The sequence below is a fragment of the Bubalus bubalis genome, chromosome 8, assembly GCF_019923935.1.
Source record: "Bubalus bubalis isolate 160015118507 breed Murrah chromosome 8, NDDB_SH_1, whole genome shotgun sequence".
In the NCBI taxonomy this organism is placed as follows: Eukaryota; Metazoa; Chordata; class Mammalia; order Artiodactyla; family Bovidae; genus Bubalus; species Bubalus bubalis.
The window spans coordinates 116,884,802-116,897,653 of NC_059164.1; the positions used below are offsets into that span (position 1 = coordinate 116,884,802).

At 47.8% G+C, this 12,852-nt stretch overlaps 1 protein-coding gene across 12 annotated transcripts in view; it reads left to right on the top strand.

Moving 5' to 3' along the window:
• The window catches only part of RBM33 (RNA binding motif protein 33), a 110,613-nt gene that overhangs the window by 61,733 nt on the left and 36,028 nt on the right, over positions 1 to 12,852 (top strand). For all 12 annotated transcript variants that reach the window (XM_045166494.1, XM_045166497.1, XM_045166498.1 and 9 more), the window contains 2 exons: positions 11,780 to 11,912; positions 12,293 to 12,636. In XM_045166494.1, coding sequence (XP_045022429.1) covers positions 11,780 to 11,912; positions 12,293 to 12,636 — 477 coding nt within the window. The remainder of the gene's footprint in view (positions 1 to 11,779; positions 11,913 to 12,292; positions 12,637 to 12,852) is intronic.

Below are 12,852 nucleotides of genomic sequence, written 5' to 3' on the forward strand. Positions count from 1 at the left end.
ATTTTAAAGTCCTTCTGAAAGCGCTTCTTACAAAAGACTAGAGGTTTTGTTTTGTTTTTTAACTTGTGACATTTAGTCCTTTGGATGCACAGTCTGATCTTCACACAGGGGTGTCGCCACTGCCGTAGACAGGCGTTCTGTCTCCCCGGACGACATTGTGTGCCGCCCCTTGTAGGCAGCCCTCTCCCAGCCCAGCCCCTGGCAGACCCTCATCTGGCTTCTGCTCCTGAAAATGGTGAATGGAATCGCGTGCCTGGCTTCATTGTGGGTCTTGCTTCCTGCACGCAGCGCAGTGCGTTGGAGACTCGTTTACCCTTCGGTCACAACAGCCAGGGGCTGTCCTTTCGTACGGACCAGCAGTACTCCCTTGTGCAGATGCACCCCCGTTAGTCTACTCAGTTGCTGTTTGGCCAGAATTCTCTGTGGTCAGAGTGGGTAGTTAGGAGGGCGGGTTGTAAGCCATATGGCAGATACATTCAGATGACAGTTTTGAAACAGGCTGCATGCTTTCAGTCCGTGGAGCTGGTCCTGCTGCTGTGCTCAGTCCTTGATTCAGTGACGAAATACCGTCTTCTTGGACCACGTACCGGTGACTGATCGGTCGGTGGAAAATGAGGAGTATCATTGAGTAATTACAGTATTCCAGATTTTGTGCAGAGCTTGCATTCCACAACCTTAAGAGGGTATCATTTTCTCCACTTTACAGATAGAGAAACTGAGTCTTGGAAAGGGTAAAAGGTTCAAGTTCACATAACTGGTGCAGGAGGTAGGATTGGAACCAGGTCAGTCTGAGTCTCTTGATCGTGCTGAACCTTCTCCTTTTTTCTGAAAATATTAAAACACACCTCAGTAAACCGGAGAAAGATAATTGCATCTGGTAAGTTGAATCATAACCATAACATATAAGATTGTGCTTGTCAGGAGTGCTGCAGTGGAGAGTGTCCTATGTATGGTAGGGCCTGTCATTGGGTGAGCTTGTTAAGAAGGGGTAAGGGGTGAGATGCAGGGATAAAGAGTTTTTCATTTTATGAAAAAAAGTAGCAAATAGTCTTTAGTAGGTTAGTCAGAAGCAGTATTTTGTACTGAAGTGTTACAACTTGTGGTGCCTGCTCCTCCTTGAACCAATTGTGTTACCATGGCTCTTGTAAGTTCTGGCCCCCACCCCAGTAGGAAACCTAGGTGCTTCAGAATGCTTAGAATGCATCTGCAGATAAGCGAGTACCTTCTAGGAAAATGAATGTAGACATTTAAACAAGGCATAACCTGAGAGAAAAAAGAAATCTATGGAAAACACTGAAATAAGAGGATTAACATTGTGACAGTGGGCTCTAATTTTAATTGTGTTGGGGGTCACCAGTGGTCTTTATTCCTTGCGTTTAACCCATTTAATCAGAATTAACTGAGAGGCATTATTTAGTGTCTTTTGGTTTCTTACATAGTTCTTTGCATTTTAAGTGAGATTAATAAATGAAAACACGTTGAAGCAGCAGGCTGTAATTTATTGAAAGATTCACGAAGTTTCAATGACATTGTTAAGGTATTCAATTAGTCTTACTAAAATATACCAACTGACCCTTTCGGGGAAGCTGATAAGTCACATAATAGCTGTTAGAACCTCTTTATTCTTTGCATTATACGATTAACTTTGTGCTAAGCAATTTATGCAAAGTTTTCATCTTTTTCTTTTTTTGTAACCGAAGTTATCAGTTCTTCCTGAATAGGATTAACATAGATAACATCATATAATTAACAAGAGATGCAAAAAGGAAGTACAATTTGTATAAGAATTATATGAGGGAGAATGATAATTTCTTACCTTGGACTTTTAAAGGGATATAAAGGAAAGCAAAACAGAGCAGTTATTTGAAAAGATTAAGGTAGCTTTTTCTTTCAAATGGTCGAATGACAATAGTACTAGAAATTCTGTTAAGTGAGGTATTTACAACTCCCTAATAGTCTTAAAATAATCCTGCATTTGCTAGAGATAATTTATTATCCTTTTTACTTGTGAAATGACAGACATTATTGAATGACTGTTCACATCAAGAGAACGCCCGACTTGGGAACCTTGGTACCTGAGGACAGATCGGTCCCGGGAGAAGCAGTGTGTGAGAGGAGAAAGCAGTTTTAAGCCAGGAGTCTGACAGTGTGAGTTCACGCCCTATTTATTTGACAGTGGTGGTGGTATTCACTTGCTCAGTTGTGTCTGACTCTGTGACCCCGTGGACTGCAGCAAGCCAGGCTTCCCTGTCCTTCACCGTCTCCTGGAGCTTGGTCAAACTCATGTCCGTCGAGTTGGTGATGCCATCCAATCATCTCATCCTGTTGTCCCTTTCTCTTGCCCTCAGTCTTTGCCAGCATCAGGGTCTTTTCTAGTGAGCCGGCTCTTGGCATCAGGTGGCCAAAGTATTGGAGCTTCAGCTTCAGTATTAGTCCTTCCATCGAATATTCAGAGTTGATTTCCTTTAGAGATTGACTAGTTTAATCTCCGTGCTGTCCAGGGGACTCTCAAGAGTCTACTCCAGCACCACAGTTCAAAGGCATCAGCTCTCCAGCACTCAGCAGATAGTCCAGCTCACATCCGTACAGGACCACTGGAAAAACCATAGCTTTGACTATGCAGACCTTTGTTGGCAAAGTAATGTCTCTGCTTTTTAATATGCTGTCTAGGTTGGTCATAGCTTTTCTTCCAAGGAGTAAGCGTCTTTTTACTTTTGTGGCTGCCGTCACCGTCCACAGTGATTTTGGAGCCCAAGAAAATGAAGTCTATCACTGCTTCCATTGTTTCCCCATCTGTTTGCCATGAAGTGATGGGACTGGATGCCATGATCATGATCTTCATTTTTTGAATGCTGAGTTTTAAACCAGCTTTTTCACTCTCCTCTTTCACCTTCATCAGAATGTTCTTTAGTTCCTCTTCGCTTTCTGCTATTGACAGTGTAACTTTGGCTAATTCAGTTTAACCCTGTAAACCTGAGTTTCTTCATCCCTTAGGGGAAAAGTGATTGGTTCTGCTGTGTTTATGAAAAACACAGTTGCTACTAGGGTTATCAGCCAGGATGCGAATGAGGCTGCATGTAACGGACAGCTCGGGTAACGGTGACTTAGAAACCTGCTGTCATATTTTTTGCATAAAAGAGAAAGTTCTTCCGGGTTGGTGTAGTTGTTTCCTCTGTTGTTATCAGTTCTGTGTTGTCATTTTTTCCCCTACCCAAGTTTCGGGCTGAAAGAGGAGAAGGAGCAGGAGGCAAAGGCCTGTGCCCGCTGAGGCCGCCCCATCCAGCAGCCAGCTCGTCTTGTCTCAAGGCGGGTCTGCTGATCTTGCAGCTGGGCACCCTGTTGTCCTTCCATTACTGAGCGAGAGGTGAGAGTTTATACTAGGGAAGCAACTCGCAGGCTTTTCCACACGGATAAAATACACGGTCAGAGTTTAAGTTGTATAAATAAAGAAAAACAAAGTGACGTGTATTCAAAACAGAAGAGAAAATGGTGAGGGAAAAATGGTGTTGTGAGCTTAACGATACCTATTTGTTAAAGTATTTTATACAGCCAGTACTTACTGGTAACAGTCGGCAGCTTTGGGGACCTTCGAGCTGAAAATTTTTCTGTTTAGATATCCACACTCCAGTTCTGTTGCCCATCGAGGCGAATGGAGGCAGTTCGGGGCCTGTGCGTCTTCCCAGAAGGTCTCCCTCGTGTCCAGCACTGGCTGACATCGCTAGAGAGGGAGCCCTTGTCACCGTGTATGTCGAGTATCAGCCACTGTCTGTCTGTCTGAACCATCTGTTGTTTTACCTGCCCTCTTCCCAATTCTGCTTCCACCTGGCTCTCCTGCAGGCGTTTGTCGTCCTGGAAATGGGCTTCTTCCCGGTTGGACAGGATTCGTTTATCGTTAAGCTGGCTCTGTCCCAGTTTTGGCCTCTCTCGTTTGTTCTCCTCAGGGTGGCTTTCCTCTCCTTTGGGGCCTGTGTGTGACCTGCCATGACCTTCCCTGGCACCCGCTGCCCCCACCTGGCTGTCCTAGGCTCCCGCACCTTGCCAGTGTCCCTTAGTTTCAAGGTTAAGCCCACAAAACCCCTGTATCCATTGTTACTCCGTTGAGCCTCTTCCAAAGGCAGAGATTTCCTTGTTTACTCAGCTTGAGTCAGCTGTTTCTTTCTAAGCTGTAGATCGCATCTGTGGCCTTCCCTCCTTTTATCAGTGTCTCAGGTTGATCAGATAAGCACCCCTAATTTGTTTTGCCCGTTCATGCCAGCCGTGGAATCTCCACAGCTGTCTGACTTTTGCCTTTAGAATTTACTGTTTTTCTTGACTCTAAAGCATGCACACACTCTCCCTTGATTACATACCCATAGGTGACTGTGAGACATTGAGATGGAAAAGGGGATATGAACGGAAGCCCCTGCCCTTGCTGTTCACAGCCCGCAGTCTGCAGCATTGTGCCTGGGCGTCTGTGTCTGTCCTTAGGGTGAGGCCTGGCTCCGGTGCGTTCCCGCCTCGTGCTTTGTGCAGGGCGGGTGAGTGCTCAGAAGAGTGTCATGAGCAAGAGCTGCCCAAGTGGAGCTCTCTGTAGCGTGGGCAGCATAGCCTGGGGGGTCGGGGTGCATGGGGCTAGGAAGGGCACAGGGGGTGCAGCACAGGAGCGGTGGGGCCGGGCTGACATGGAGTTTCCGGTCAGAGGCCCCCCACCCTGGCCTGACCTCCGGGGGCGGGGGCGGGGGCGGGGCTCCGCAGTGTGAGTCCGACCTGAGTTGTCCTTCCTGGGTAGAATGTATGGCTATGGCAGGGAGTCCTCGGTGAATCCGCCACCATCTGCCAGGGTGGCACATGCGTTGCTGGGATGTTTGGCCCTGGCCAGTGAAGGTGGCATGGCGACGGCCCTGGAGTGCCCAGCACGGGAGTGTCAGCGGAGTGGACTGACTCCACAGCCCTGAGCCCTCGGTGGCTCACCTTGGGAAGCTTATTTCTCACTCAGGTCCCGCTCTGGGCATCTTCCTCTGGCCCCCGGGTCTCTCTCTAGCCCTGGCAGATGGGGAGAGAGGGAGGGCTATCCGTGGGAAGTTGTCTTGGACTAAGTGGGCCTGCAGCCGGCCCCCATCACCTGTGCTCAAGCGCCGTCTGCCAGAACGTGGTCACGAGGCCATGTGGCTTTAGGATCGTCATGTGTTTTCCAGAGGCATGGTTCTCCAGTTGGCTCTGCAGCCAGGAGGACACTGGCCTGGGCTGTGCTCCTTCACAGCCGTGTTGGAGAGTACCCACCCACCTCCCACCTCTGTCTGTTCTGCAGGGAAGGTCCCTCTTCTCTAACCGTGGGGATATGTTTGCAGGGTGCGGACGCGCGTCTCCAGGTTCGTGTTACCTTCTCTCTAACCGTATGACATCATTACGTGCAGGTTAGAGCATGTTGCTCTTGTGAAGTTAGGTTGGGGAGCAGGGGCTGTCGGTCTTGGCTGCTCTCTGTTCTGACTGCCCTGTCTGTGCTCCGAATCTACCAGGGTCAGGAACCAGGGGCCGGTCGCCGGCTCCTCGGCCAGCACGGCCTGCCTCCCTCTCTCTCCTCCCTGAGGCTCAGCCGCCCCGACTGTGCTTCCCGGCCCCGGGTACTGGCTGTGCTGTGGTGTCCTCCATGGGCTGTGGGCCCGGGGAGCTCATCCCCTGGGCGTCTTCCCAGGTGGTTCAGCACCTGGGAAGAGCCTGAGTGTCAGCGCAGGTGACGGAGGTTCGATCCCTGAGTTGGAAAGAATCCCTGGAGTAGGAAATGGCAACCCAGTCCAGTATTCTTTTTTGCCTGGGAAATCCCATAGACTGAGGACCAGGTGGGCTACAGTCCCTGGGGTCACAAAGAGTCTGACATGACTGAGCAACTAAGCACAAGCCCAATATAATTATTAATTATATTAATAATAAGCTAATACAACTGTACTGTGTGTGTTTGTGGGGGAGTGCCATCTGTAGGAGTGCCATGGAGGGTGAGAGTGACAGGCATGATGATCTGCTGCCGCTTGCTGGGTACTCCTGAGTGCTTGCATGTGCTTCGTCTTCCCCCGTGAGGTGGGTCCTACCCATCTCCCCTGTCCTATGGAGGAGGAAACTGAGGCCCAGAGCGATTTGATGGTGTGTGCTGGGCTGTGAGTGTGATTGTAATGGGAGGGCTGGGAGACAAGGGCCGAGACTGTCAGACCAGCCCTGGAGTCCACTTTCTCAGTCACTGATGCTTTAGGCTGGAGGATCATTTGGAAGTTCCAGTTCCAGGTAATATTACTGATGCAGAAAGAAGTCTGCGGCTTTGCTGTGTATTGCTAAAGGACACCTGAATGCTTGTGTACATACTGTTAGCACAGGGCTGATCAGTAAAAGGGAAGAAGGTTTGAGAGGGAGTTGAAAATCACAGTCTGAAGATTCCAAGGTGGGCAAGATTCATGATCCCATATATGTTCAGTTTAATATCAAAAATTGTCCTTGCTACTGCTAAGTTGCTTCAGTCGTGTCCGACTCTGTGTGACCGCACAGACGGCAGCCCACCAGGCTCCCTCGTCCCTGGGATTCTCCAGGCAAGAACACTGGAGTGGGTTGCCATTTCCTTCTCCAATGCATGAAAATGAAAAGTGAAAGTGAAGTCGCTCAGTAGTGTCTGACTCTTCGGGACCCCATGGACTGCAGCCTACCAGGCTCTTCCATCCATGGGGTTTTCCAGGCAAGAGTACTGGAGTGGGGTGCCATTGCCTTCTCCGAAAATTGTCCTTAGAAGTTAGAAATATTCAAAATAATCTCCCAGGAAATCTGAAAGTGCTTAGAGACCCTCAGGCAGCTTGAAATTTTTCCTGAAAACTAGCTACATCAGTCTCCTTCGAGCTCATTCTTGTAACTCTGTGACTGCTTCCTTTTAGGAAAGGCTGAAGGGGTTAAGGAGAGGATGTGTGCCCTGATCTCCTCCTCTGCAAAGTGAAAGTCAAAAAGTAGCAAGCTTCCTACTAACACAGTGGGGAAAGCCAGTGTGTTTCTCCATGGATACTTTGCCTAATTTGTCATGAGAGAACCTGTGTTTGGGCGGACTTGAAATCACTTGTGCGACAACAGGAGAGAAGGTTGTAAAGAGCCCCACTGCAGCAGCCACATGACCAGTGCCATTCAGAGCTTCATCTGGGGGGGTGAGACTTGTGGCTCTAAGGTGCATTTATAAACAAAAGGCAGAGTTTATAAATGACCACAGATGGCAGAGGAAGCCTGAGTGTTTTCCCAGCATGATGTGAGCCTGATAGGAGAAATGCTGTGAAGTATTGTGACTTCACATGTTAAGTGATGAAGAAAGCTGTGTTTGTAGGCAGGACAGAAAGTTAGGAAGTGCTTCAAGCTTCTCTGAACTGTGAGCAGAATCAGGGAAGCAAGACAGAATCCGACACGGCTGGCTTCTGGAGAGCTGAGCGGAGGCGGCAGCTCTGGAGTGATTCTTCGGCACCTGGGGCTGAGTTCCGCCTTCCAGGTGTTGACGGTACAGCCGGCAACACTGCAGACCTCGTGTGTCCTTCAGTGGCCACTCGGGACTGAAGCGGAAGTGGGCTGGGCTGGGTGGGGTGCGGGAGGCCCTGGACGAGGGACTCTGAGAACATTGCTTCTGAGCAATGGAAGTTAAGCTTTGTCTTACTTCTTAGGGGGACCGGTGCGAGTTTTTAAGTCAGTAAACGTTCCCGTGAGTGCTGCTGCTTTCCAGTGGTTCATCCGAAACAGCACTGAGGGGCTGAGTGGAAGTAGCCCTACAGGACTTTCTCTCTTTCTCAGAAAATGCTTTTTACTCTTCCCATCCTTCTTTCTGATACCGTTCTCTATGTCTGTCCTCTTTTGTCAGCTCACTAGCATAGCAATGACTGATAGAGCTAGTGAGTTGCGAGCCCTGAAGTGTGCTAACCATAGTTCACATTGAAAGCCTGTTAGCAAATCGGTAGTGTAATAGTTCCGACTCTGTTGTCATTCAGCATCTTGTTCCTGTTTTTTACTTGAAAGCTGGCCAAATGCAGTATCAGAATGTGAATGAAAATTTCTAGAGTACTGCTAACATTAGCCTTGAGCACATGATTCATGGCAGAAAGTTCTCTGTGGATGGAGGTGCAGCCGGGGAGGAAGCTCGAGGGGCGGGAGCATGGGAGAGGGTCGCAGGCAGCCAGGGAGCCTCAAGGGACACTGCTGGGCCTGTCAAGAGGAAGGGGAAGCTTGGCAGGGGTCTGACGTGGCGTGTGTAGAGCTCCACCCAGCAGTGCTGGGGTCTGTGGGGACGCGGGCTCGGGGGCCAACCTTGGCCCGGGCGCACACAGTGTCTCCTGGAGCAGCACGGCCCCAGGACAGACCACTGGCAGGAGAGTGAAGGAGGGACAGGGAAAAGGCAGTTTCTGAACCAGGGGCTTATGAGAGGGCTCACATTTTGGTTGAAACAGAAGCACAGAGTGAACATTTTCCTGAAGAAGTCAGGATGTGGACATTTGTACAGAATGCGATGGTTTCCAGAATTCATGTTTGGCATAATAGTTATAAACTGTGATTTTCATGTCTGAGTCGGGAAAGTGTCATTTTTAGAATCCCCAGATTTAGTCATTTTGATGACTTACATGCACTGAAACTTTCCCTACTGTATTTTCACTTGTTTTTCTGGGGTACTAAAATCTGTGATTAAAAAATAAAATATATAATAGTGTCACGTGATTGGATTCCCTTGGCTGTGAAGCAGGGCACGTCCCTCCACCCTCACCGTGCGTCGGGGAGCTCAGGCAGACAGCGCGGGAGCCGGGGCGGTGGAGGCCGTGGCCGTCACGTCCGGTCTCCGCCCGTCCTGCCTGCGACGCAGGTGCTCGCGCCAGCTTCACAGAGTGACTTGACTCCCGTGCCGATGGCTGCGGCCGCTGCTGCTGCCCTGCGGGAGTGCGCTGGAAGCAGGGGCTCTCGCGCGGAGACTGACCTGGGAAGGAGGGAGGGTTCTCTCTCCCTCTTGTGACGGTGCCCAGACGCGAGCCTCGGTGCCGACTCCGGCTGGGCCTCACTCGTCCCCGGGTCTCCCACCACGTGCCCTTGGGGCTGTCAGACTATCCAGGGAGGCAGGGTATCGACCCCAGGTCCCGGTGACAGCGTCAGTAAGCCCCCCCGGGTCCAGCCCAGGTGTCTCACGCCCACTTCTCAGCACACGGGTGGGCCGGCCAGAGTGAGGGCCTTTCCTGGCACAGCCGTCCTCCTGCCAACGACGGGCACTTCCACATCCACGGGACTTTCCTGAGGCCTCTCGGGGTGCTGTCTGCCCCGCCAAGCCTGCACCCAGGCAGACCCTGCCCTGGTGGCCTGACGCAGGCCATACACACTGGCTTACACGTGATCCCCGTGCAGTTATCTGAAGGGAGCTAACATTTCTTAGGATGCTGTAAAGGTTGGAAATGTTTTTTTACTTGTCTTCAGGTATGTGTTAATGTTTTACTATTTGTAAGCTAAAACCTCATGAAAAGTACACGTGTTTTATTTTTATAAGGCTTTAAATTTAGTGATTTCTTTTCCCTTTTACACCCAGTGCCTTGTTTGAGGCTGTGGTGTATGTGGTTAATGTCTCTTACCTGTCCCTTCTGTGTTGGTCTCTTTGAAACGGTCTCTTGGTGCTCCTCTCCCAGAGGAGGGACAGGCAGGTACACTCACGCAGCCTGAGGAGCAGGCTGTGTCGCTGAGCCCCGGTTTACTCAGGCGAGCGCTGCTAATTAGTGTGTCATGTTGCACACATGGGAGGCAGCATGACCATCAAATCTTGTGAAACGGGGGGCGGGCAGTTTTAAGTTTTATTTTCTGGGCCACTCCAAGAAAAATGATTTAAGCATTAAAAAAAAAAATGATTGGACCTTGATTGCTAACATGTTATCATCCAGAAGGTTTTGAAATACATTTACATGTGAGGAAGAAGGTCTGTAAAACTACAGACAGGATACTAATGCTGTATTTCATGAATACTTTATTAATAATTATTCTTTTTAAGTTACTTGACAAAATACCCATGTAAATGCACACTACATATTCATTGACTGCACACAAAAATACGAGTCGTTTTAAAACGGGGGGAAAGAGTGGCAGTGGAAGACAGAAGTCCGTCGGGATTCCTAGTGTGATTTGACCAGTCAGTGTCCGTGTAGGAGAGCTGATGCTGGTAGAAATAGGCTTTTCCAGCATTGTATTGGGTTAGTGCAAAAGAGTAAATATTGAAGAACATCCATATCACAGCATCATATTAGAAGTTTCAAATTAACATTGTGATAAAAATATATACATTTATTAGGGGTACAAAAATGCGATGATTTAGTCTGAGAGTGTACGGTCATGTATTCTCAGTTATAAATCCGACATTTGTCAGTTCCCAATATTTAATGCTTCAGTTGTATCTTAATTGATGCCTTTATCTTGGGTGAGAAGTGATGTTCCCTTATGTCAGATGTCAAACATTGTGAGGTGAGAATGTCCTAGATTTCACCCACATAGACAACAGACTACAAGAATTTCATCTTTGCGGCTTTCTGACCACAATATCTCTGTGTCTTTTTATGAAGAAGTAATGTTTGTGTCTAAATATAATTTTGTTGATGTCATATAGCCAATGGTCTTACAGGTTTGTGATGTTTATTCTGGTGTTTGTTTTGCATTATCCTTGAAACACTATGGATAGAGCAGCTGTTTAAAGAGAGAAGGAAAGCAAATGTAGTTTGCAGAAGTGTTTTCAACATTGTAATATAATGCCACAGTTAGAGAGACTGGCTAGTTGTATTAGTAATGAAAGAACAGGAGAATCATAGGATTTCAAGTTTATGGGAAATGTGATTTTTTTAAAAGTTGAGAAATTCTTAATGAAGTGTTATTAAATGATAGGATATATAGTTAATGAATTTCTGGAAAAATAAGTAGGAAAAAATGGGATGTTCTTAAGTAAATGTATTTTTAAAAATTCTCCATTAATACTTGGAAAACCAACTGAAAAATGACTTTTTAAGAATCAAGATATAGTTGATTTACAATATTAGTTTTGGGTGTATAATATAGTGATTTAAAATTTTTATAGATGATATTTCACTTAAAGTTATTATAAAATACTGGCTGAAAATAATTATAAAATACTGGCTGAAAAAGAAGTAAGTAATTTTAGGGTTTTTTTTTTTTTTGTAATTTTTTACTAGTAATGTGTTCTTGAAAAATGGTAATCTGTAAGAGGTCAAAATTTTTTAGCCAGTGGAATCTGACTGTAGTATTTCTTTTGTATTAATGTGGTTTCTTAAACATTTTCACATTTTCCTATTTCATCAGACATGGCTGATTTTTGTTACAGTACACATTCAATTTCTTTTTCTTCTTTTGAAGTAAAGCAACTTCATAGCTGTGGCTTATGGTCGTTTCAGAAAGCTAGCAAAGAATAGCATGTTTGAGAAGATAAATGTCAGAAACGCTGGAAGTAGACATTTAGTCTTTCAGATTAATGGGCAAAAAGGTCAATAATTGCGTGGATTTCAGTAAGCTTAAAATATTCTGCTGGTTCTGTAGTACTGTGCAAATATTGAATTAATTTTTAGGTGTTGCATTTTGATGGTTGACTGTTTAATTATGAGAGAGATATACAAAATACACCTATTTTGTAACATGAGGTTGTATATAGATGGGGGTGGGGCTGCAGGAGATCAGTTACTTGATGTTTTCAGAGTAAAACTTAAAACAGATACACCTTTCTGAACATTGCCGCTTATTTTCCCGCCTTCTATCCTGTTTTCCTGCTGTTCTTTAGGGCCCTCCAGAGTTCCCGCAGCACACGCCTGGCCCCGTCCCCAACAGCTTCAGCCAGCCCCCTCGGCTTCCTCTTCAGGACCAGTGGAGGGCCCCGCCCCCGCCCCAGGAGCGAGACCCTTTCTTCTTGGGAGGTAAAAGTGGGTGCGGAGGATGGGAAGAGAGCTGTGTGGGCCCCTGTGCCCGGCCACGTTTATGCTTCATCCGTGCTCAGCCCCCAGCCGGAGCTTCTGTGAAGAGGGTCAGGTTTCTGCGCCATAGCCTGCCTGTCATTTCAGACGCTGTGATCGGGCACTAGTGGCATCTGAAACGTGAAGGCCTCACAGGAAGGGGGCCGTCATCTATAGAAAAAAACGAAGGAAGTGATCTAGAAACAGAGGCAAACCTAGAGTTCTTTTCAGATATTCACCCCCAGCCACCACTTGTAACTTTTCTTAGTAGGACAGTACGTGAAGCTGATTTCTATGGAGTGTTCTGTCTAACTAGAGGTAAGTAATGTTGCAACTCCGCTCAGTTTCAGGTGAGCCGAGGTTCCCGAGCCATCTCTTCCTGGAGCAGCGAAGTCCCCCCCCACCGCCACCTCCTCCCACGCTCCTCAGCAGTGGTCACCCTGTGCCCACGCCCAGCCCCTTGCCGTTCACCCAGCCCGGTCCAGCGTTCAGTCAGCAGGGACAGCAGCCTGTGTTCCCCAGAGAGAGGCCCGTGAGGCCAGCCCTCCAGCCGCCGGGGCCTGTGGGGCTCCTGCACTTCAGCCAGCCAGGGTCTGCGGCCACGAGGCCCTTCATCCCTCCTCGCCAGCCCTTCCTGCCGGGCCCGGGACAGCCCTTCCTGCCCACCCACACGCAGCCCAGTCTGCAGGTGAGTGGCTTGTGGTTCAGAATCCAAAGGACAAGCTCCACCTTTTCATTCTAGTCTACTGAGATGTGGAGAGTGTTTAGAGAACAGGGGCGTTAAACTTAATGTACTCTTGATTAAAGACAACTTTCTTAATATTGCTTCTTAACCATGGGAAAAATGGAGATAGTGATTGTCATTTTTTGGGGAAATGAAAAAATTCAGTATTAAGATTTTGTA